The 24177-nt window shown below is 42.4% G+C and overlaps 1 protein-coding gene across 22 annotated transcripts in view; it reads left to right on the top strand.

Moving 5' to 3' along the window:
- Window positions 1-24177, top strand: part of Macf1 (microtubule actin crosslinking factor 1) — a 338997-nt gene that overhangs the window by 105581 nt on the left and 209239 nt on the right. Inside the window, exon 1 of one of the 22 annotated variants that reach the window (XM_041651092.1) lies at window positions 12899-13129. The exons of the other annotated variants lie outside the window; for them this stretch is intronic. Coding sequence (XP_041507026.1) covers window positions 13021-13129 — 109 coding nt within the window. The 5' untranslated portion in view covers window positions 12899-13020. Of the gene's footprint in view, window positions 1-12898; window positions 13130-24177 lie in introns of those variants that run through there. 22 annotated transcript variants of the gene reach the window in all.

Here is a 24177-nt window from a genome sequence, read left to right on the forward strand (position 1 = left end):
CTCTGTGAGTTCAAGGCCAACCTAGTCTACAAGAGTTAGTTACAGGACAGACACCAAAGCACCAATGTTTTGTCTCGAAAAAACAACAAAACAAAACATTAGGTTGCCAAGCTTGTACTTTTGCCTATGGAGCCATCTTACTGGCCTCTGAGTCAGATGTCTCCCCTGCTCTTCCTGGTTTTTTTGTTTGTTTTTAATTTGATTTATTTCCACCAGTGCCTGTTTTTCATGTAAATTCCTTCTGATTGTTTAGTTTTGTTGCTGTGAATGATGTTAGAATCTCCTTTAAAATGTTCAGCATTAGGGCAGACAGGAGGATTACCTGGGCTTTATAACACACCCCTTCCACACACACCAGTTTAATGTTTTATGTTTTAGTGTTAGTTCTTAAGCTGATTGGTGAGTAATTAACCACGGGTTGGAGAAATAGTTAAGTTGGTAAAGAGCTTCTCCTGGAAGCACAAAGACCTGAGTTTGAGTTCTAGGAGTTTGAGTTCTAGGATGCCTGCATGCAAAAAAGCTGGCTGTAGTGGGACACTTTTAATCCCAGGACTGATGAGGTAGAAAGCGGACAGATCCCTGGGATTCCTGTCCACTCAGCTTGTCTACTTAGTGTGTCCTTGAGTTGTAAGCCTGAGAACCTGTCTCCAAAAAAGTACTACAATCAAGATTGTTCTCTGTCCTCCACCACTCACACATAGGTCATTGCGCGCGCACGCGCACACACACACACACACACACACACACCACAAAATAATACATATAAAAAATTTTTAAGAGGGACCCCCCCCCCCCAAAAAAAAAAACAGTGCCAGGGATCAAACCCAGGAAATTTAAATTTCTGACTATTTGGGGCTGGAGAGATGGCTCAGTGCTCAAGAGCAATGCTGTTCTTTTTTTGTTTTTGGTTTTTCGAGACAGGGTTTCTCTGTGGTTTTGGAGCCTGTCCTGGAACTAGCTCTTGTAGACCAGGCTGGCCTGGCCTCGAACTCACAGCGATCCGCCTGCCTCTGCCTCCCGAGTGCTGGGATTAAAGGCGTGCCCCACCACCGCCCGGCTATCTAGTCCAGGGCAGTAAATTTGATTCCCAGCTTCCATTTCCTGTGCCTTCTGCTCCAGGGCATCCAACATCTCTGACTTCTGAGGGCTCCAGTACACACACCGACACACAGGCCCTTACACACAACTAAAAGAAAAATATTTGTTTGAGCTGGTTGGTGGTTGTGTCACACGCCTTTAATACCAACACTCGGGAGGCAGAGGCTGGTGTATCTCTGAGTTCGAGGCCAAGGCTAGCCTGGTCTACAGAGCGAGTTCCAAGACAGCTGGGGCTACGCAGAGAAACACTGTCTTGAAAAACAAAAACAACAAAAATTTGTTCATCTACTCTGCAGTTTATCATTTTTTTAATTGATATCTTTTGTTTTGTTTTGTTTTTCTGTAGGCTTGTGGAATTTTTTATTCCTGTGGTCACTTTTCTGAAGTTTTCAGAAATGTAGATAACTAAAATTAGGCAGAAGTTAATTTTCTGTTTTCTCTTACCACCCCATTCACAAGCTTTATTCTAAATATTTGTACACCTTTTCTTTTCCACTCTCCTTCTTGAACATTCTCTCCTTCTGGAAGGTCGACTCTTCTTACTTCAGATGCTTAAATCCTTGGCAATGTTCCAGGCCTATCCTCACATGCAGAGCCTTTTCTGATTTTTTCCAACAGGCAATGACTATTTGATTGAATTTCTTCCTTTAAAAATTTATTTATACATTTTATTATATGTGTACCTGAGTGTACCTCTGTGTGTGTGTGTGTGTGTGTGTGTGTGTGTGAGTGTGCGCGTGTGCCACGTGCATGTGGTGACAGCAAAGGCCAGATGAGGGCTTTGGAAACCCTGAAACTGCAGTTGTCAGCCAGTGTGTGTGCTGGGATCTGAATTCTGGTGTTAGCCACTGAGCCACCCTCCAGCCCCGGACACTGAGCCACCCTCCAGGCCTAGGCACTGAGCCACCCCTCCAGGCCTGGGCACTGAGCCACCCTCCAGCCCTGGACACTGAGCCACCTCTCTAGCCCCCAGTTACTGAGTCACCCCTCCAGCCCTGGACACTGAGCCACCCTCCAGCCCTGGACACTGAGCCACCCCTCCAACCCTGGACACTGAGCCACCCCTCCAGCCCCGGACACTGAGCACTGCTCCAGCCCTCAACTGGGTTTCTAAAGCTCCCTACCCGAGTCCTTGAGTCTTGCCATCAGGACAAAACAAAACACGTGTGTGAAAATTACTTTATATACATGTTATTTTCCTAGTGGATTCTCACTATGAGACCAGCTTTGTAATTGTCTTTTTGTTACCAGTAATAGTTAATGTAGTACCTAGAAAGTAAATATTTCACAGAACTGAAGAGTTTTTTTTAAAATTAATTTATTTATTATGTGTATGACATTCTGCTTCCCACACACCAGAAGAGGGCGCCAGATCTCATAGATGGTTGTGAGCCATCATGTGGTTGCTGGGAATTGAACTCAGGACCTCTGGAAGAGCAGTCAGTGCTCTTAACCTCTGAGCCATCTCTCCAGCCCCTGAAGAGTTTTTGAGCTAGAAAAGACTGTAGAGATCCAGAGTGTTGACTTCCTATGAACAAGTAAGTAGATGCAGTGTGGTTGGAAGTCATGCAGTACTAGGCATACACTCAGAACTCTAAGTTCATTCTTGAGTTCTTGACTTGCTAAATATCTACATATGGTCTGGTGTATTACTTAGACATTCTGAGTTATCCAAGATTAGCCAGACGGTATTTTATGTTTAATTCTTACTGAAATTCTTTAGCATATTTTGCCTTTAGTAATTAGGTATACCATAAATAATTCTCTTTTCTCCCTTCTTCCTTCTCTCCCCACTTCCCTCCATGCCTCCCTACTTCTGAGCTAGGAATGTGATTATTTTGGTACTGGTAGGGCCCAAATTTCAAGGAAACTAAACCAAACAAAACAAAACTGTGATATATAACATCTTTGAGATGATTAATTTTGTGTATAATAGTAAAGTATAACTTTCTTGAGTCCTAGTTAAAAACTTAAAAAATTTCAGCCAAGTGATATTGGCACACACCTTTAATCTCATTACTAGGAAGGCAGAGGCAGGTGGATCTCTGAGTTTGAGACCAGCCTGGTCTACAAAGGGAGTTCCAGGACAGCCAGGGCTGTTACACAGAGAAACTCTGTCTTCAAAACAAAAACAAAAAACTTAAGACAAATTTGACTGTTCATTTAGAGATTTTTTTTTTTTTTATGCATTGGGGTGCTTTTTCCTGCATGTATGCCTGTACGCCATTTGTGTGCCTGCTGTCCGTGGAGGTCAGAAGAGGGCATCAGATCCCGTGGAGCTGGAGTTACAGACAGCTGTGAGCCACTGTGTAGGGATGGAAATCAGAGCCTGGCCCTCTGGGAGAACAGCTCTTGAGTGCTGAGCCATCTCTCCAGCCCCTGGAAATATTTTTGAAGTAAACTGACAAAAGTAGCCACAAATTTTCTCACCTGCCTGACAGCTCTTAGAATCTATTCTGAGATTATTGGAATAAATTCCAGATTTTTGTTTTTAAGAGTCAGAACTTCATATACCCCAGATGGAAGAAAATTGAGCTTCAGCTGTCACCTAAATAGGAAATGTTAAGTGTCAAGATGTCTGTCGCTCACTGACCAGTAATGCAAACGCTCTTCTTTTTCTTAACTCTCCTTTGGGCGTTTGAGGTTGGCAGGTAAATACAAGGTCTTTCCTTCCTCTGAGATGACAGATCTGGGCTTTGCCCTCACACTGTGATCATGGGACTAGCTTGTTGTCTCCACCAGATAAAGCAGTGCATGACCTGTAACCAGCTCCCTGGGTTAGCTTGCTTTGCCTCATGCCCATCACTTTTGGTTTTATGCAAATTAGAAACTGTGGCCTTCAGTTTTCAGAGAAAGGCTTTGTAGGTAGAGACTGTTCACAGATAGTTTCCCGACTGCTCAGACTCAAATAATCACACAGAAACCATATTAATTACAACACAGTTTGGCCTATTAGCTCAGGATCCTTTTTTTATACATTTTTATTGATATTTATTGAGCTCTACATTTTTCTCTGCTCCCCTCCCTGCTTCTCCCCTCCCCACATCAGTCCTCCCCCAAGATCCCCATGCTCCCAGTTTACACAGGGGATCTTGTCTTTTTCTACTTTCTACTTCCCATGTAGCTTAGATCTATGTAAGTCTCTTTTAGTGTCCTTATTGTTGTCTAACTTTGCTAGCTCAGGATTCTTATTAACTAACTCTTATGTCTTAAATAAACCCGTTTCTATTCATCTGTGTATTGGCATGAGGCTGAGGTTTACTGATAAGGATCTGGTATCTGTCTCCTTTGGAAACTATTCTGCCTCCTTCTACTCTTTCTTTGTATATCTCTTCCAGCCTGGCTATATTCTGCCCTGCTATAGGTCAAAGTAGCTTCTTTGCAATAAAACACACAGAGGAGAATCCCACATCAGGACTTGTTTTACTAATTGACATTTTTACCTTTTTCTGTTTCTGCATTGCTACCAACTGAAACTGGAGTGAATTCACTGCAATTCTAAGCCCTACAGTGGTTGAAATTATTTTATTACTATCTCTAAATAGTCACTATTTAGAGAACTGTCTGTTTTCAGGATGAGCCATGTGTTTTCCTTAAAACTGACACTGTTACCCAGATTTCCTTTTATGACTTGTTCAGTCATGGGCAGCTGGGAGGATACTCTGGGGAAGTATTACTCACCAGGCATGCCGAGTGGCCCTGACTGCAATGAGTTCCCGGGCTCTTCTGAGAGTGTGTCACCACAGCAGTGGAAGGGGTTGCTCAAGGTCAGGGACAGTGACTGCACCTTCTCTGTCTGTTCTTTTTCTTGGAGGACTCATTACAGCCCAGACACTGGCTTCCACTGGCTTTCCGGTGATGCCGTTCCCATGAAAGGACCGTCACCATTCCTCCTGTGCCATAGGCATAAGACAGGCTTGAGCGTACAAGATCAAGGTTCTGTGTATATTTTACTAGAAGAAATGCAACAGACAGTTTAGTCTTCTGTATCTGTCTTTGTCCAGTAGGGGTCACTGGGGGTTTGGGCTCCAGATGAGACTCACTAAGCCTATGGTAGACCAGATTTCCTGTCTATCGAATGTTATCCCAAGTGCATTGGCGCAGGAATAACACACATTTTATGCATACACATTAGAGCGTTAGCAAAAAATTGGAGCTTATAGTAAAAACTTTGTGAGTTTACTGAGTGTTTGAAGATCATTTATTCCAGACACCAGGTATTTCTGTTCTATTTAGAGATGAAGTTTTGCTCTGTTGTCTAAGCTGGTCTCGAGAACTCAAGTGAGCTTCTGCCTCCCAGCTGCTGGGGTTACAGGTGTGCTGGATGTGCCTCTCCAGATGCTTGGGAAAGAATGAAACCAAGGTGGAGAGAAATTGCTTTTGTTTAATTTCAGTTTCTTTCTTCCTTTCTTTCCTTTCCTTTCTTTTCTTTTCTTTCTTTCTTTCTTTCTTTCTTTTTTTTTTTTTTTGTTATTTTGGTTGTTTGAGACAAGGTCTTGTTTATGTAGCCCTGGATACTGTGGTATTTACTGTGTAGCTGAGGCTGGCCTTGAACTCCCGATTCTTCTTATTTTACCTGCCAAGTGCTTGGATTACAGGCTTGTCTCCATGCCTTGCTTTGAGGAGTAGGTCTTTGAGAAATGGAGGAGAACGGACAAAGGAAATGCAGGAATTCTTTAACCTGGGTAGCTACTCTGAGAAAGTTTCTCTCCCCCCTACCCCCCCTTCATCCCTATTATGGACGCAAAGCACAGAATGTAGGTAGCTTTGTAACGATCCCATAATTATGAATGAACTCACGGGGGAGCGCCTATTGAGTACATTTTATGTGGTGTTGACCCTTGAGTTCTGGGCAGGGTCATTAGGGCAAAGGTGTTATTAACTAGAAGCAGAGCCTGGTGGTAGACTCTCAAGAAAGAATGAAATAGTTCTAATGTGATAGATTGGATGTTTTTGTTTTTTTGAGAGAAGGTTTCACTGTAGCTCTGGGTGGTCTGGCACTCACTGTGTAGACCAGCCTGGCCTCTGTCTATTATGATTAGAGGTGTGTAACAGCATGCCAGGCTTAGATTTGAGTCTTGACCAGGCCTAAGAGGTCAGCAGTTGGAAAGAAACTCACGGGTCTACCTTTGTTTTCATTGACAAATTCTTCCTTTTCATTTAGGGTTATTGCCAGGGTCTGAAAAACTGTTAAGGACCTAAAATTAGCTGTTGTAGGCCAAAGCCTGGTTTCAATGGATAATTTGTGTACGTCTCATGGTCAGCTGGGACTTGAACATCTCTACCTACTGTAGATACAGACCTGCCAAGTAATTGTACTACCTTTTTGTGTTAAAGGTATCTCAGGACATCTGAAGTTTATCTTTAATACTTCCCTTTTACAGTAGAGAAAACTAAGGATTACAGAATGTAAGAATTGCTTCAAAGAAACACAACTAGAGATGAATCCAGAACTCAGTGATGGTGGTGGTGGCAGCATGCAATGTCTCATATAAGGAGGCTGGCATCCAACTCAGTGTATGTAGCTAAGGGCTTTGAACTCTGGATGCCCCCTTCACAGCTTCCTGATACGTACAAGGGCCACCTCCCTCAGTATGAAGCCACAATTTGGAAGTAGATTTGGTTAACAGATCATATTAAAGTCTTGGTCAGAGGGAAAGAGACAGACAGACAGACAGATTGACTGACTGACTGATCGAGACTGCTTTCCCAGGTCACCCCCACTTCATTCTGTACTCTGTCCCTCAGCTTATCGTTTCTCTTATCTTTGCCTTTCTCAAGAGCCGCAACTGCTGAACTGGGCAGAGTGTCCAGAGCTTGGATGCCAGGCACAATCCATATCTGGAAAGAATTCCAGAAGTAGAATTTCTGAATTAATAGACCAGTTTCTCTCCCCACCCCCCTTCCTCCATCTCTGTAGGAAGAGACTGCTTGTTGGTTCCTAGCCACCCGGCTAGCTTAGACCAGAAATATTCACACAGAAACTGTATTAATTAAATCACTGCTTGGCCCATTAGCTCTAGCTTCTTATTGGCTAACTCTTACATATTAATTTAACCCATTTCTATTAATCTGTGTATCGCCATGTGGCAGTGGCTTACTGGCAAAGTTTCGGCATGTTTGACTCTGGCGACTCCATAGTGTCTCTCTGACTCTGACTTCTTCCCAGCATTCAGTTCCGTCTTCTCCACCTACGTAAGTTCTGCCTTATCAACAGGCAAAGGCAGTTTCTTTATTCAACCAATTTTATTTAACCAATAAAAGCAACACACAGACAGAAGGACCTCCCACACCACATCTCTTCCTCTGGAACTCACTTTATAGACCAGGTTGGCCTCAAACTCACAGAGATCCATGTACTTCTACCTCCTGAGTGCTGGGACTAAAGATGTGCCTGGCTTTGTTACAGCTCCAGGAAAGAGGAAAGCTTGCACATGTGTCCTTGGGGTCATCTTTCTCTAAGTTCCCAGGTAGATCTGAAAGTCCATCAGTAGAGGTGGTTTGACTCCTCACTTTGTGCTTATTGCCTGAGGGACCCGACTACTTAGAACTCTTGGAGTTGTCCCTGTGCTGAGGTGAATGGTTTTCTAGGTGCTGGTCCTCTACTCTGTGAAGTAGGTGTAGTTTCAGAAGGAACTGAAGCTTTCATATTTGGGAATATTCCTGATTTGTTGGTCTCAGTTTTACTCTTTTGAGTTTGTTTCCCCTTATGTACCTCTTTCCTTCCCTCCGTCTGTCACTCTCTCCCTTCCTTCCATGGTACTAAGTCAAATTCAGGGCCTTGAGCATGCTAGGTAAGTATTCTACCACTGAGCTCTTACATAGTAAGTGTTCTGCCACCTAACTCTTATATAGCACTTTTTAGACCCTTTTGTTCAATAGCTATTTGCTCACTCCACAAATATCCAGTTATTAAGATTTTATGAAAAACATACAGGCATTTGTTGTCTATTTTACTCTTTGGGGGGGTCTGCCATCCAACTTCCAAGTAAATCATACACCAAGATTTATTCTTAGTTATGAATGCCCAGCCTTAGTTTGACTTGTTTCTTGTCCATTTTTCTCAATTTAAATTATTCCATCTATGCAGGGCAGTGGTGGTGTTGGTCTTTATTCCCAGCACTTGGGAGGTAGAGGCAGGTGGATCTCTGTGAGTTTGAGACCAGCCTGGACTACAAAGGGAGTTCCAGAATAACCAGAACTGTTACACAGAGAAACACTGTCTCAAGGAAAAACAAAACAAACAAAAATCCCATCAGTCTTTGGCCTTGGGGCTTTTATCTTTCTCTATTCCTGGCTACCTTTCCTTCTTACTCTGTATCCGGCCCCTGATATCTTCCTCCTCTTGTTTCTGTTTTTATTTATACTCTCTGCCTGCCAGCCCCGCCTATCCTTGCTCTTGCCTTGCTATTTATTATTCATTAGACCATCAAGCGTTTTAGACAGGCAAAGAATTACAGCTTCAAAGACTTAAACAAATGCAACATACACAAAAGTCACACACCTGAAAATATTCCCCAACAGGCATTCATCTAGCTTCAACAAAATCAAGGGGATGAAAAGATGACTCATTGATTAGGAGTACTTGCTGTCCTTGCAGAGGACCCGGTACTCACGTGGTAATTCACAGCCATCTGTAACTCTAGTTTGAGTGGATCTGATGCCCCCTTCTGGCTTTTTTGGGCCCTAAGCATGTATACATGTATACATTCAGGCAAACACTCATACACCTTTAAAATAACTTAAAGCAATCTAGTGAGGGATTAAAAGAATGTGTTCAACTGCATTATAAAGTCCTACATCATGGAAGACAGATGAAATATAATAAAATAAGAAAGGAAGGGGAGTTGGGGAAATTCCGTAGATAAACTGGTCTTGATGATTACTAGAAATCTGATTCGTGTTCAGTGATTGAACGGAGAAATAGCACAATGCAAATGCGAAGAATATTGTAAATCCAGGCAGTTTGGGGTTTAAATTCCTGGCAGGAAGAAACCAGAAACTTTAGAAGACATTACTAATTAAGTGTGGCTGGAGAGATGGCTTAGTGGTTAAGAGAAATTGCAGTACCCACATGATGGCTGACAACCATCTTGGCCAGCAGTAATTCCAGTCCAGAGACTCCAGTGCCCCCTTCTGGCCTCTACAGGCATTGCATGCACACAGTGCACAGCATGCATTCAGACTTAAAACATTCAACAATGTAAAATCAAAATAAATAAATATTTAAAAATTGCAAATAAGGAATGGAATATTTAAGATGTACTAGTCATTTTTTATGTACCAAAGAAATTAATCTTGTAGTGACTAAGGTCAGGATTGGAAGGCGAGAGACTGGGATTAGGTAGGTTAGGTGAGGTTGTTGAGGTGATGAGATCAGATACCAGTTTTCCAAAATTTTGTGCAGTCTGAGCAATGACAATAATGACCATTAATTATTGGGTATGTCAAGCACCTTGAGTGCATTAAGTCATTTAATCCTCACATAACTTTATTAAGACATGTTCTGTTATCATCATTTTCAGATAAAGAAGTAGAGGTTTCCTTAACTTGAATAAATTACCCACAGGCACTAAATGCTTTATAGATGATAATCTAGATGTGAAACAGGCCCATTTGGCTATGAGAATGTTAATGTCTCAGGTTTGCCGAGTAAGAAATAGTAAATTTTTGCTATTTTATTATGTCCAATGAATGCTTGAGTATGTGAAATATTTGTAGATGTTCTAGGCCTTGGTGTTGTTTAGCATTGTCTCAGTATCACGGAGATGGTCATGGATGTCTCCTAATTCACTTGTGTGAAGATCACATCCTCTGCCCTTTGACAGATAGATGCCAAGTACTCACAGGGAATGTAGGCCACAAGAGTTTTAGGGCTTCACCTTGATGTCTGGCTCCTGACAGTTCCAGAAACCTAAGGTTTCTAGTTCTCTCTATAATACACCTTTCTTCTACTAAGTTTATTCCTGCAGGTATATTTGGGTGTGGATGTGTGCTTTGGTGGTTTAGGGCCCTGTCCTTTTGCTGTTAGGTAGGAACATTCTGGGTGCTAAACATGACATTTAGTGACTTGTTCTGTGAATAGTGAATGATATCTAAAAAGAAAACTAGCCTCTCCCTTCTGCCAGCCTCTAACCACTTCCTGTAAGTGACGGAGCACAGATCTCTTATTTTCACTAAGTGATATATCTATTTTATTTTCTCAAAGGCTGTTCCCCTTTTGCCTTCACAAAAATATACACATATATGCTTGGAAAAGCTGCAGACTGGAGGATTCTACCTGTTGTGTGCAGAGATGTCATGTATCTAAGGTAGACCATATCCTTCCCAGGGATAGCATAAAGATGAAATGAAATAACATATGGAGGTTTTTGATGTGTTGTTTTGTTTTTGAGACAGAGTCTCAATGTATATCCCTGACTGGCCTAAACTCACTATGTAGGGCAGACTAATCTTGAATTCACAGAGATCTGCCTGCCTGTGCTGGGATTAAAGGTGTGCGTCACCACCCCTGGCCCTGATGCAGCTTTATAGTAGCTGCATAATAAATGTTAGTTTTCCTTCCAAGCAAATCCATTTATGGACACCATAGCTGAGGAGTTTCTCTGCTTGCTTCCCCACTGTGGGGAAGCAGCTCTCTTTGTATCCAGGGCATCTTTATTTAAGGCTGGGTTTTTTTTTATTGAGTGAATGAAGCTCTGTGAACCCCTACTTTTTAATTGAATGAAGTGCTCTGTTTTAGAGAAAAAGGGAGCACAATTCAGTTTCACGGTACTGTGCTATTGATTTGTATTCTTCAGTGTTTATGTCTTTAACAAACACTGTTATGTTCATTACATCGCACATGCTAAGAAGAGTTCTTTTTTGCTAACACATCTCTCTTACTGCAAGACTCCTTGACAGAGTTGTCGTCACTTGTCACTGATTCTTCTCTTTCCATCTGTTCTTGGTTTACTCTGATTGGGCATTTTCTTTACTTTATCAATACTTCCCTTATGAAGAACTTAGTGACCTCCACCAGTTGACAGTCAATTTCAATCCTCACCTGCTCCTGGGACAGCATGCCCCTTTGGTTATCCACTTCTGATGCCTCATTTTTTACAATCCCTTGCTGTTTTTATTCTTTCACATCTCATGCTGGAGGTTTTCTAGGGCTTAACCCTTGATCTTGATCTTTTCCCTCTTCATGTTTACTTTATAAATGACATCATAAAGTCTCCTGGGTTTTAAGACCAAGTGTGAACATATCTGAACTCTAGAATAGTATGTTCCATTGTTTGTTCAATGTTTTATTTCAGCATCTAGTTGGCATTTCAAAACTACTATCCAAAAGGCCATTTTTTTACACATTTGCCTCCCATACAGTGAACAGCCAGTCACAGCTACCCGCCAACCCTGGAACCTCTGCTTCCCAGACAGCCTTCAGCTTCTCAGCCAACACCCTGGTCTTTTCTCCCTCTCCCACCATTCCCTCCTTTCTTTTTTGTCAACAAACCCTGACAGCTGAAATTCTTATTTATTTTATTTGTATGGATGTTTTGCCTGTATGTTCATCTGTATCATGTACATGTCTGATGCCTTCATGTTAAAAGGCATTGATTCCCCGAAATTGAAATTACAGGTGGTTGTGAGCCATCATGTAGGTGCTGGGAACTGAACCCTAGTTCTCTGCAGGAGCAGTCAGTGTTCTTAACCACTGATTCATCTTTCTAGTTCAGCTTTTTAAAAATTATTTTATTATTTTCTCACATGTATGTGTGTGTATGCTACATGTGTACAGTGCCCATGGGAACTAGAAAAGGGCATCTGATTTCCTTGGAGCTAGAGTTCTGGTGGTTATGAACCGCCAGATGGGGATACTGGGAACCAAATTTGCAAGAGCAGTATACTCTCATAACCACTGAGCCATCTATCCAGCCCTGCATCCCTGCTCTTCCTTACAGGCATGAAGCGCCACATTAAGTGGTGAAATACAGAGGCGCACACAATTGTAGATGATGCTGGATTTAAAAGCTCCTATTGACTTTAGTCCTCCATCAAAACACATTGTCATCTTGGGCAATAGATTAAAATCTTTCCCTTTTACCAGGGAAATAATAGAGCAACAGATATGTAAAGCAGCCCCTACCATTTTTTTTATGTAAATAGGATCTCACTCCATAGTCCATGCTGACTGCAAACTCCTGATCCTTCTGTCTTGGTGTTCTGTGTACCGACTACATAACAGCTGGTGATAGGTCTTTTGTTGTTTCTCCCCAGCCCCCAAAACTTGTAGATATGCTCCGCTGGATGCCCAGTCCTCAGGTCTGTCTGTCAGCTGGGGTTTGTGTGCATCCTCCTTCCTGTGCTCTTCTCTAAAGTTGTAGCTGTGGAAGGGTTGCTGTCTGTGCCAAGGCTCTCGTGTCCTTTGCCTCCTCCCTGCAGGAGTTTCTCTAGTGCTTCTGTGACTCTTTCCTTCTGCCTGCATCCTGAAGTTTGGCATTCCAACCAGGCGGGGAATGGAAAGTTCAGAGTGTGACGTCCTCTGGTCCTACACCCTCCCTTCTTGTAGAAGGGTCTGAGGTTTGTTTAAGCTGGCCAGAGGATGCCAAAGATAGAGGTTTGAGTCAGCTTGACATTGACTTAGGCCTCCTTTTTACTTTTCTTCCTCCTTTCTTTTCCCCTCCCCCGCTGACCAGTTGTTTCCTGGCCTTTGTCTGAGACTCACTGTGCAGTTTTAGTCCCAGTCTGCCGCTGTTTGCTGAAAACAGGCAGAGGCGAGATGGAAGAAGCTGCCAGAAGTTTCTTACTACGTTAAACCCAGGCATCTGCCTCTGCCGCTGAGCTGATAGTAAGGAACAGCAGTAACCTCAGGAGAAAGGCATCCAGGGTCAGCACTGGGCTCTGCCTGTGGCTATCAAGAGGAGAAACACAGTCCTGGAAATGCCTCTTTTAGATTCATCTTATTTGCCGCCAACCATCTTTATTTTGACTCACATTCTTGGAATTGCTGGTGTTCTGTACTGGAAGAGATGTGTCAGAGACAGAGCAGGTAACTTAGCGGTGCTTCCCTTCTTTAATCTTCAACTTAATCTTCAACGGGGCTCTGAGGGTGAGGTGGATGCCGGAGGTCTTCCTGCTCACTTGTTTTTCTTAAAGGGCCAGTGCACCCTTCTGCCAGTGTGCTGTGGGGGGTTGGGGGCAGGGAGGGAGAGACAGACAGGAAGAGAGATGCGCGCACCACACACACACACACACACACACACACACACACACACACACACACGGTTGGGGGGCTGGGGAGAACATCAACTTAGGAAATGGCTGTTCTGGGTCATCCGGGATCCAGACTCCTCCTTCCTGTTCTGTGACACTGACCGAGGTTGCTGGACGGATGAGATGATGTCTGGACTCCCAGATGAAGGGAAGCGAGCACTATTCTAACATGTGTCCTGCTTCAGAGGATCAAGTCCTTTCTTACTTTGTGTTCTCAGTCTTCCAAGTGGAGTTTTGGAGGCCTGTCACCATCTTCTGAAGTATGGGATTGGTGTATTTAAGACAGAGGAGGGTCAGGAGGGTCAGTACAAGAAAGGGTTTTGTGGTATCTTTCCTGAGATACAGTCTATGTTGTTCTTTGATGGAGATGATGCTGTTCCTTTTGGGGCACTTCACAGTCTAGCTATACCTAAGCCATAAGTGTTAGGAAGTTTGAGCTTGTTTTCCCCAGGAAATCAGGCTCTGATAATTATGGCACTAGAACTCTCTCTTGCTGTTAGTTATATTATACATTGATTTCTAACTGCCACCTGTACAGCTGATTCTGAGATGCTATAAGTGAGCATTAGAAAGCTTAATTGTCCTGGAGTATATACCCTTAGACCTCAGTGCTTTTAATATTGTCCCTGTTACCAGCTCACTACCTTTGTGCTAGACTATTTAGATACTTGTTACTGGTCTCTTATAAGCTAAGATGGGGACTTGGTGACCTATTACTTATCTTTCTATTAAAAGTTCACAAATGCCTGACGGAATTAGAATTAGATGCAGTCATTGCCCAGCGTCCTTTCCAGTAACTCCCAGAAAAGCTGTTCAGTATGTGGCTCTATCAGCAGAAACAGAGACATTTAGAATTATGTGTACTTGTATGGTGCTGTGTTTAAGGGGTACCCCAAAGTGACATTCCTGTATTTGAGCTTAGAAAGAGATGGGCGGTGGAATCCCTTGCACACACCTGCAATTCTAGCACTGAGAAAGCCAAGGCTGGAAGATCTTGAGGTCAAGACCAGCCTATTACATAGGGAGATTTTGTCTCAAAATAACCACAGAGGCAGGATTTGCTTGGTATGAGTCCCTGGGTTCAGTTCCCAACACTGCAAAACAGAAAGAAAAGGGTGGGCAATGTTTGAACCTGCGATTTATCATTTATAAAAAGAAAATAATGTTTAGATGGAGTCTGCTGTTTTCCCTTCTAGTGCATTATGGTAATGAGGTTGGCTAATGGCTTTAAAGTTTATCTTTAGTATAGGGTGTTCTATGGAATTTAAGAGCCATCGACTCCTTTTTAAGTACTTTCATTTTTATGTTTTAAAATATTAACTTCACTAGCAACAATAAAGTACATTGAAATTAAAAGAAGATAAATGCCTTCTAAAGCCTTTTATTAGTGAAATGGCTTTGACCCTAATACCTATATTAGGGATGCACTGTGTTTGATTTATCCTTAAAATTAGATGATGGTGACTTTTTAGTTGGAAATAGTGGATACCAAATCATACATGGAAGTACTTAGGGGATTCTGAACCAATTTTATTATCATTTCAATTTTAATGTGTATTTTGTCTGTTGAAGTGGTTTTTGGAAATAATGCGTACACTCTAATTAGTAGTTGCCAAATGAACATAACCAGACTAAGATTTCTTTACCATCCCTGTATATTTGTATTGCTCATAAATTGTATATGTGTGTGTGTGTGCATGCGTGTGTATGTATGTATGTATGTATGTATAAATAAAATGATAAACAGGAAAATTCTTGTTTTCTGTCTCTGGTTGAGATTTTAAAACCCTCCTGCTTCAGCCTTCAAGTGGCGGGATTATAGGATGTGATACCACATCTGCCTGAATATTGTCTTTTTTACCTGGTCTGTTTTTGTTATTCGATTAGAACATATGGAACGTGACAGACAAGGCTCAGTTGTGGGTCAGGTGTTTAACCGTAACCGTGTGGGTGACACACTGCTGTAGTCTATGGAGGGTCTTGCTCTTCTTGTCTCACTTTATTCGTATTTCCACAGTATGAATAATGGGCATGGTTTTAGCTATTGAAGACATTGAATTTTATTTTATTTTATTTATTTATTTTTTTGAATTTTCGAGACAGGGTTTCTCCGTAGCCTTTTTGGTTCCTGTCCTGGAACTAGCTCTTGTAGACCAGGCTGGCCTCGAACTCACAGAGATCTGCCTGCCTCTGCCTCCCGAGTGCTGGGATTACAGGCGTGCGCCACCACCGCCCAGCTAAGACATTGAATTTTAAAATATATTTAGTTATTTGAAGATTTTATATTGGTTTATTTTAGAGAAATGGTGATAATGTTTATTTCTGTTTTATTTTATTTGTATGAGTGTTTTTCCTGCGTGTATGCATATATACCTTTTGGTGCATGCTTAGTGCCCTTGAAGGTCAGGTCATTGGATCCCCTGAAACTGGAGTATAGATTGGTGGGTGCTGAGGATGAAACCTAGGTCCTTTGCAATAGCAGCAAGTGCTCTTTACCACCAAGCCATTCCTTTAACCCTATGTTTGTTTCTATTTATTTGTATGTGCCAGTTTTAAAAGTATTGAGCCTTAAAAAAAAAGTATTGAATCTTGTCTGTAAAACACAACATAGAAATAAGCCAGGTACTTATTACCGAATAATAAGCCAGGTATATTACCGAAATTCCCCAACAATCAAAATTTTCTAGTTGGTGTCATCATTTTGCTTTGAAGTAAGTAATGTGCCAGGTGGTGGTGGCACACTCCTTTAATCCCAACACTTGGGAGACAGAAACAAGTGGATCTTTGTGAGTTCGAGGACAGCCAGGTCTACAAGAGCTAAATCTAGGACAAACAGGGCTGTTACACAGAGAAACCAGAAAACCCTGTCTCAAACCCCCACCCCCAAAAGTAAATCTGAACACATAAACTGACTTATGTTATTTGTTTATGTTTTATATGATGAACTCAATATGCCCCCCTCCTTTTAGTTTTTTAAGATAGAGTCTCATTGTCTAGCCCAAGTGTGCTTTGAACTCATATACGATCCTCCCAAATGCTGGGATTATAGGCGTGTGCCACCAGGGAGAAAGAGTGTTGTGAGCTGAGTGTGGTGGTACAGGCCCATCTCTGAGTTCAAGGCTAGAGTTCTACATAGAGTTAGTTCTAGGATAGCCAGGGCTACATAGAGAAACACTTCCTTTTTCAAAAACCAAACCAACCAACCAACAAATAAACAAAAAAGGCTTTAATCTCAGCACTCAGGTGGCAGAGGGAAGTAGATCTCTGAGTTTGAGGCCAGCCTCTACAGAGTGAGTTCTGGGACAGCCAGAACTACTCTGTAACAAAAGTATTACATCAAAAATGCGTGTTGCTGAATGGCTAGTTGGTAAAGCCCTTTCAGTACTGCAATCCTGGGTCTCCATGTTCTGGCAGAGCCTCATTGTCTGAGTAGGTATTTGTTTCACACACCCTTAGAGTGGATAGAATGTTAGGTTTTGCTTTAAAGATGGGCAGGGTTCATATATATTAACAGATCCAGTGTCCTACTTCGTTTTACATTTTTTTCATTAAGACATTTGTGGTAGTTTGAATGAGAATGGCCTCATTGGCTCATATTTGAGTGCTTAGTCTCTAGATAGTAGAAATGTTTAGGAAGGCTTAGGAGGTATGATCTTGCTGGAGAAGATGTGTCACTGGGATTGAGTTTTGAAGTTTCAAAAGCCCAAATTAGGCCAAGTCTTGTTTCCTCCCCCTCCTCTGCCTGCAATTTGCAGATCAGAGGTGAGTTCCTAGCTACTGCTGCAGCCATGACTGTCTGCTGCCATGCTCCCACCATGATGGTCATGGACTAATCCACAAGTGGATTAGTTTATTGTTTTTACTTTGAAAATGTGATGCCCTGTGTGTTCGTGGTGTGTGTGTGTGTGTGTGTGTGTGTGTGTGTGTGTGTACACGCATGCATACCAGAATACAGCAGAAAGGTGGGGAAGAAACCACTGGGAGTGAGATCTGGTTATAGAATGCAAGGCCCTAGATTTAGGGCCATATTCTCAAGTCACCATTTCTTAGGAGATGTAGACAAGATATAAGAAGGCACTGGCAGTTTGTAAACATTCAATTAGCATTTAGAATTTGAAATATTTTCAAATATTTACATTTTAGGTATTTAAATATGAACTGCCAGCACTTACTCACGTATCTTCCTGTTCTCAAATTTACTGCTGTCTTGAGTCTTCTGTTACTCCTCTACTTCTGTTGAAACTGCCCCTACCCCCACTCCACCTCATCCTGTGTCCTCATGAGCCCGGATGATCTCCTTAGCATACAGAGTTGGGCTGAAGATGCCTTGGTGAGGAAAGGCACTTGCCATGCAAGACTGGTGGCCTGAGTTCAGTCCCCAGAGCCCATGTAAAGGTAAAAGGTGAGAACCACCTCCACAAAGGTGTTCCCTGGCCTCCACATGGCCACAGACATACACAGCACCATCTATTCAAAACAGAGTTGTCTGTGTTGCTCTCCTGTTTACATAGATGTCTGTGTTACTCTCCTGTTTAAATAGAATTGTCTATGTTATTATCCTGTTTAACTTATTTAGATCTTCTCTTTTCTTTCCTTTTTTTTTTTTTTTCTTTTTTCAAGACAGAATTTCTCTATCTAGCCCTGACTGTCTTGGAACTTGCTCTGTAGAGAACAGAAGGACCGTGAACTCGGAGATCTGCCTGTTTCTGCCTCCTGAGTGCTGGGATTAAAGGTGTACACCACCTCTGCCCAGCTTCTCCTTGCTTTTTGAAGAAAGTTCTTCAGCATGACATTTTTATTTAACTTTATTTTATGTGCACTGGTGTGAAGGTATCAGATCCCCTGGAGCTGGAGTTACAGACAGTTGTGAGCTGCCATGTGGGTGCTGAGAATTGAACCCTGGTCCAGAAAGAGCAGCCACCTCTCCAGCCACATGAAAGGGTTTTTATGATTTGTGCCTTCTGACACTTTCAGGTTCATTAGCCTAACAAGCACCTAATATTCCAGAGTTATTTAAAATGTTTAGCCTTTTCCCTTGAAGTGCCTATATTCTCTTTTCAGCTGGTTTCCTTGGTGCTTGTTCTCAAAGTAGTTACTGCCCCTGGCAGTTTGTGTTGAATGGAGTAAGGTAAGGGTGACCCTGTCCTGTGCTCCAGCAGCTCTCTGGGTAATACTTATTCAAATCTACATGGTCATTTTGCATGGCTTCTCTCTCCTGCCTAAGTAGGGTCTTCTAGACAGTAAGACCTTGAGAATATACTCATCTCATTATCTCAATTGTGTGAGACTTGATAGGTATCAATAAATATTTCAGGAATAAACACATGAGAGAATTATGGTAATAGTAGCTATAAGCTGCAGCAGGAACCATGCCCTGTTCATTGTGTAAGCACCTTTACCCATGGAGCCATTTCACTGGCCTTAACATTAGATGTTTTAACCAAGTTAGAGTTTTGTTTTGTTTTTGTTTTTTCTTTTTCTAGACCCGTGGCAATGTGATTGTGGACTTCAGATTTATAGTCTGTGTGACAAGGAAAAAAAAAAAAGACTAAGGTTTTTAATTTTGTGTGGCTCTGGCTCTGCGGTCATTTGATGTTAACATGGAGGTGGCCTGGATCTGTGCCTGGAGCCACTCTGTTTTTGTTGGAATTCTTCTCTTGCTGACTGGATGATCCCAGTTTGTCTCTGGTTCTTTATTTGCAAAATAATAATGTGTGGGTTTTTTTTTTAAGTAAGTTTTTAAAACATATTCAGTACATAGTATGGGTTTTGAAATTATTTCCTCTTATTATTTTAATTTTTCCACAAAAGATACTAAAGATTGTATCTTGCTATGGGTTTCTGGGACTAAATACATTATGGCACTATAGCATAGAGTCAAGGAATTTAACAGAGACTGGTATGGTAACAAGTGCATGTAATCCCAGCACTCAGGAGGCAGAGGTTCTCTGTGAGCTCGAGCCAGCCTTGTCTACATAGTGAGTTTCAGGCCACCCAGAGATATATAGTGAGAAACTGTGTCTAAAAACAAACAAACATAACAGAAGCCAATAAGGGATCACATAAAAAGTCAGTGATTATGAGTCATTGTCTCACAGTCGAGAAGGAAACTTCAGGGTCCTCTTTTATAGTCTTAATATTTGGTGGTTTTGGTGTTTTAGGAAATAGATATGTTAGCTTAGTTTTCTGTACTATGTAAGAAAGCCACAGCTATAAATTTCCTCATGACTTCTGTCCACATGTGGAATCCTGGCTTGACTGAACCTTTGTGAAGTCTGCTGGTGGTAGTCAAGTAACCCTTTCCCGCCTGTAGCATGAAGAGATCAGAGTGGCCAAGTAACTTACCAGCTCCTGATTGTCCTCTACTGGCTACAACATCTCTTCCTTTGAAGCTCGAGATGTGTTAGAGACCTGAAGGGAAGTCTCTTTGGGTCTTCAGTGCCTCTAGGTTCTTCAGGATGCCAGGGGAATAAAGAGATGGCACCCGTTGTTGCTCAGACTTACCCAGGAGTAGCCATGTTGAGTTTTGGATACTGCAAAGGTGTATTTTTGTGATATGCTCTAAATCTCTAGTCAGACGTAGTTTCTTTTTGTTGTCAAGGGTTTGAGGCAGGGTGTCACTTTGTTGCCCAGGCTGGCCTTGAACCTGAGTCAGTTACTCTGCCTCAGTTCCCTTAGCTGGGATTATAAATATGTGTTACCACTTCTATCTAGCTTTAGGGGTTGTTAGTTCTTAATTTTCAGAAGAATATTCTACTTCCTTAGTTATTCTGGTTTTGTTCCTTTCAGAGACAGCAGATATAGTAAAAGGCACAGCCTTAGAGCTGGACAGATAAATATCTAATCTTGGTTGTTTTTTAACCTCTTACATTGTGGTATATTTTACTTCTAAAATGGTAATGATACTTTTCTTAGAGAATCGTGATTAGATGAAATGAGAGCTTTTAGCCCATTCATGACTTGTGAATTGTTAGTCACAGCAGGTGATCAGTTAGGTTATTTAGCTTAGACTACTGACTACTCTCTAGCTGCTAGAAACTGAGCTTTGAAGATGAAGTATAGCCCTTGGTGCTCAGGATTTGGATTTGATAAAGGAAAGGATTACTAAATATGACTCAGAAAGTATTCATTTTTATTCTCTTTCCCATCTCTTATGCATTCCCTTTCCCAAGATAAGGTGACTTCTAGAAGGATTCTTCCTCTCCTAGGCTAAAGAGTAGAGATGAATACCTTGGTCACAGGTTATGAAGGTGACCCAGAGCTCAGTCAAGGAGGAATTGAGTTAGCTGAGGCACTTTCTTAGTAAGCAATTACAAGATTATTAGCAGTTTGTTGGTGGCAGTGAAGGAGCTTTTCAGGTGACTGAGGTCACAGGACTTGTCCAGTAGGCAAACTCCTGTTCTCTTTTTCCGACCTGTGGTCTTTTGGGATACTCTTGCTGTCCTGGGTGCCAACCCCCACCCCCATCCCGCGCCTGTTTGTGAACAGGATTGAAAGCAGCATTAGCCTAAAGAAGTTGTTCTATTTAGGGAGCTAGAGCAAGGGCAGTGATTAGGTCCTTATCAGCAGCCTGCCTTTCAGAGAGGTGAGGGCAGAGGTGGGGTGTCTTTCTTGACAGCCTGTGCAGGGATAGGGTCAGAATCATGAAGAAGCAAAGATAGGCTGGGCCATCTGAATGAAAAAGCCATTCATTGTGGGTTGTTGTTTTTTTTTTTTTTTCCTCAGCATTCCAGTGTCTGGTACAATTAATCAGGACTTGGAAACAAGTTGGACAAACAAGCCAGCAGCCTTCCACTGACGGACAGAGGGGTTTCTGGCATGGCTGAGTTAGGTGCACTGACTGAAGGAAAAGACAGGATATAGGAAAGGGAATCGGGCTTTGTGATGTCATTTCTGGCTGGTTGAGGGGAAGGAATGGAGCAGCAAGCAGATTTTATTTCTGAAGCTGTTGAAGTCTGCTAAGCTGATTGCTACTGGCCTCAGCTGGGCTGTTTCGTAAAGAAGTTGGAATCAAAAGTTTTGGGCAACTGTAAGTTGTGGGAATAAATCTCCCTTTGGAACCTAGGAATCTCTTGACAGTGTTGGGGCTTGCCGGCATGGTCTCTTCCGTCGTAAGACCTCCTCAGTTGGCTAACATTTTAGATGTGCTTCTGCCTGGCTAGAGGAAGCCCGAGGAGCAGGTTGTTGGGCAACCCTGACTCGGCAGTGAGCCATTTAGCTCACTAGCTCACCTGCCACTGTCTGAGATGCACCAGGTCACAGGCTTCTGCTTTGCTAATTTAAAGGCCAGCTTCTATCTGTCTGCCTAGGCTTATTTAATGCCTTGTTTGGAGTTTTGCATATGAAACTCCCACTGCTTCCCTATGCTGATCTGGAAATTGTGAGTTGGTGCCACTTTTGAGAAGTATCTCTACCTGAAGATTTTTTTTTTTTTTTTGTTTGTTTTGTTTTGTTTTTTCGAGACAGGGTTTCTCTGTGGTTTTGGAGCCTGTCCTGGAACTAGCTCTGTAGACCAGGCTGGTCTCAAACTCACAGAGATCTGCCTGCCTCTGCCTCCCAAGTGCTGGGATTAAAGGCGTGCACCACCACCACCCGGCTACCTGAAATGAAGATTTGTACCCAGCCTTTGGAAGAGATCTAGGGAGGAGCTTCCTCTCTGACCTCAAGGGAAGAAGGAGGTCAGTAGGAAGTTGTGGGTGGAGCCACTTCTCTGTTCTTTTTTCTCTGTGTGCTAGTCGCACAGCCCTTTGGCTGTCTGTCTCTGTTCACCCTGACAGCCACTTGAGGAGCTGCAGAGGGTTCAGAGGTCACTAGCTGGAAGTCCTCTGGGACCCGATTTTCTTAGGTGGGGCCAGTAGAGCCATGTGGCCCAGTTACCAAGATGAGCATGAGTTCCACGTCCACCTGGTCTGCCGCATGTGCTGCATGGGTTAGTATGCGAGGTTTCTTCTTGTCTTCCAGCCTTGTGCGCTTTGACTCATTGGAATGCAACTCTTTTGAAGCCCTGCAGGCGTTACTCAACCTTTGGGCTTTTGAAATGTGGGGTGGAATGAACTGGGGTTCCCCACTTCCTGGGGACCATCTTTGGTTTGTAGGGCACTTAAGAGCCCAAGCTTTGGGTGTGGGGCTGTTTTATAGAGTGTGAGTTCATGCTCATGCATCTGTCTGTGTCAGGAAGCCACTTTTAGTTATGTTGCACAGAGCTGAAAGTCAGGGTATTTTTAGCAGAAGTTGGTTGGTTAGGGAGTTCACCTCTGGGGGAGGGAGGAGTGAAGGCCCAAGTTTCCTCTTTGGGGCCCACTGCTAGTTGTTTTACATTTTCCTTTCTAGCTGAGCCAGAGAAAAACACTTAAGATTTGGGAAGGTCAGGGGAGGAGGCCTCCTATTAGCTGTTGCTGGGGTCCTTGGTTAGGGAGTTCATTAAATAATATTTTGTGACCTTAACCAAATGGTCCAGGGTTTTTTTTTGTTTTTCCATTTCCTGTGGAGTATAGAGACTGGTACTGGTTTGAGCAGTTCCTTGATTCTCAGTGAATTGAAAAAAACTAACAGTTATGTATTCATAGAGCTGTACTAACTCTTCTTAATAAGCCAGATTGTACTCTGAAAAACTCTTAGACTCTGAAATGTCCTCCTAGTTTTATATTAAAATACCCTTTCTTTTATAAAGATATTGTTATTAGATATTAATTTCTAGATAGTCTTAATTCTTATGTATGTATGTAAGTATGGTTTTTTGGAGGCAGGGTTTCTCCATGTAGCCCTTGCTGTCCTAGAACTTTGTAATCCAGGCTGGTCTCATAGATCCGCCTGCTTCTGCCTCCCGAGTGTTGGAACTAGACGTGTGCACACCACAGCTGACCAAGTTAGTGTTTCTAGTCAGTCATCTTGGAGAGTTTATTGATCTATAAGATAGTATATCTTTTGATTTTGTATTTTTGGTTTTCTTAAAGCAAAACAGAAGTATGATCCAGATTGGGCAGATCTTCCTAATGAAATTACTGGTGGTTTGATCTAGACGGAGCCTGGAAAGAAATCTGAAGGAGAGGAACAGTGGCAAGATTCTGATCCCCTGCCTTAGGGTCAGAGCTGCCAAATTCTGAAGTGGTTTTTGAGGCATAAACTATACTGTGCTTATGATACAAGGAGAGGCAGAATTAGGCAGTTATTGCCTAGCTGTCTAGCTTTTTATCTTTCCAGAAAATTTCTTTCTGGGACCTGAAAAGAATGATCTGCATTTGTTTTTTTTCTTTTTTTTAAAAATTTATTTATTAAGGATTTCTGCCTACTCCCCGCCACCGCCTCCCATTTCCCTCCCCCTCCCCCATCAAGTCCCCTTCCCTTGTCTGCTCGCAGAGCAATCAGGGTTCCCTGACCTGTGGGAAGCCCAAGGACCGCCCACCTCTATCCAGGTCTAGTAAGGTGAGCATCCAAACTGAATGATCTGCATTTGAAAGTGCTTGGAGATAAGCTCCAAGCCCAAGGGTCCCTTTTCTTTATTACCAACAAAGGAGTGTGAGGAAGTCCAGGATCTTCACTGATTTAAGGTAGAAACTGTTACCCTTTCACCCCTGAATTCCCTAGAGCAGTGGTTTTGTTCTCAGTCTTTCTAGTGCTGTGGCCCTTTCCTCAGTTGTAGTGATCCCCCCCCCCCACACACACACCATAAAATTATTTTTATTGCTATTTCATAACTGTAATTTTGTTACTGCTATGAACCTGCAAGAGCAACAAGTACTCTGAACCATTTGAGCCATCTCTAACCCCATCTTACCTCAAATACTTAACACACTCTTTTTTTAAAAATTTATTTATTATGTATAC

The sequence above is a fragment of the Microtus oregoni genome, unplaced genomic scaffold (assembly GCF_018167655.1).
Source record: "Microtus oregoni isolate MIOR12 unplaced genomic scaffold, Mior012 000005F_ref0000423, whole genome shotgun sequence".
Lineage (NCBI taxonomy): Eukaryota > Metazoa > Chordata > Mammalia > Rodentia > Cricetidae > Microtus > Microtus oregoni.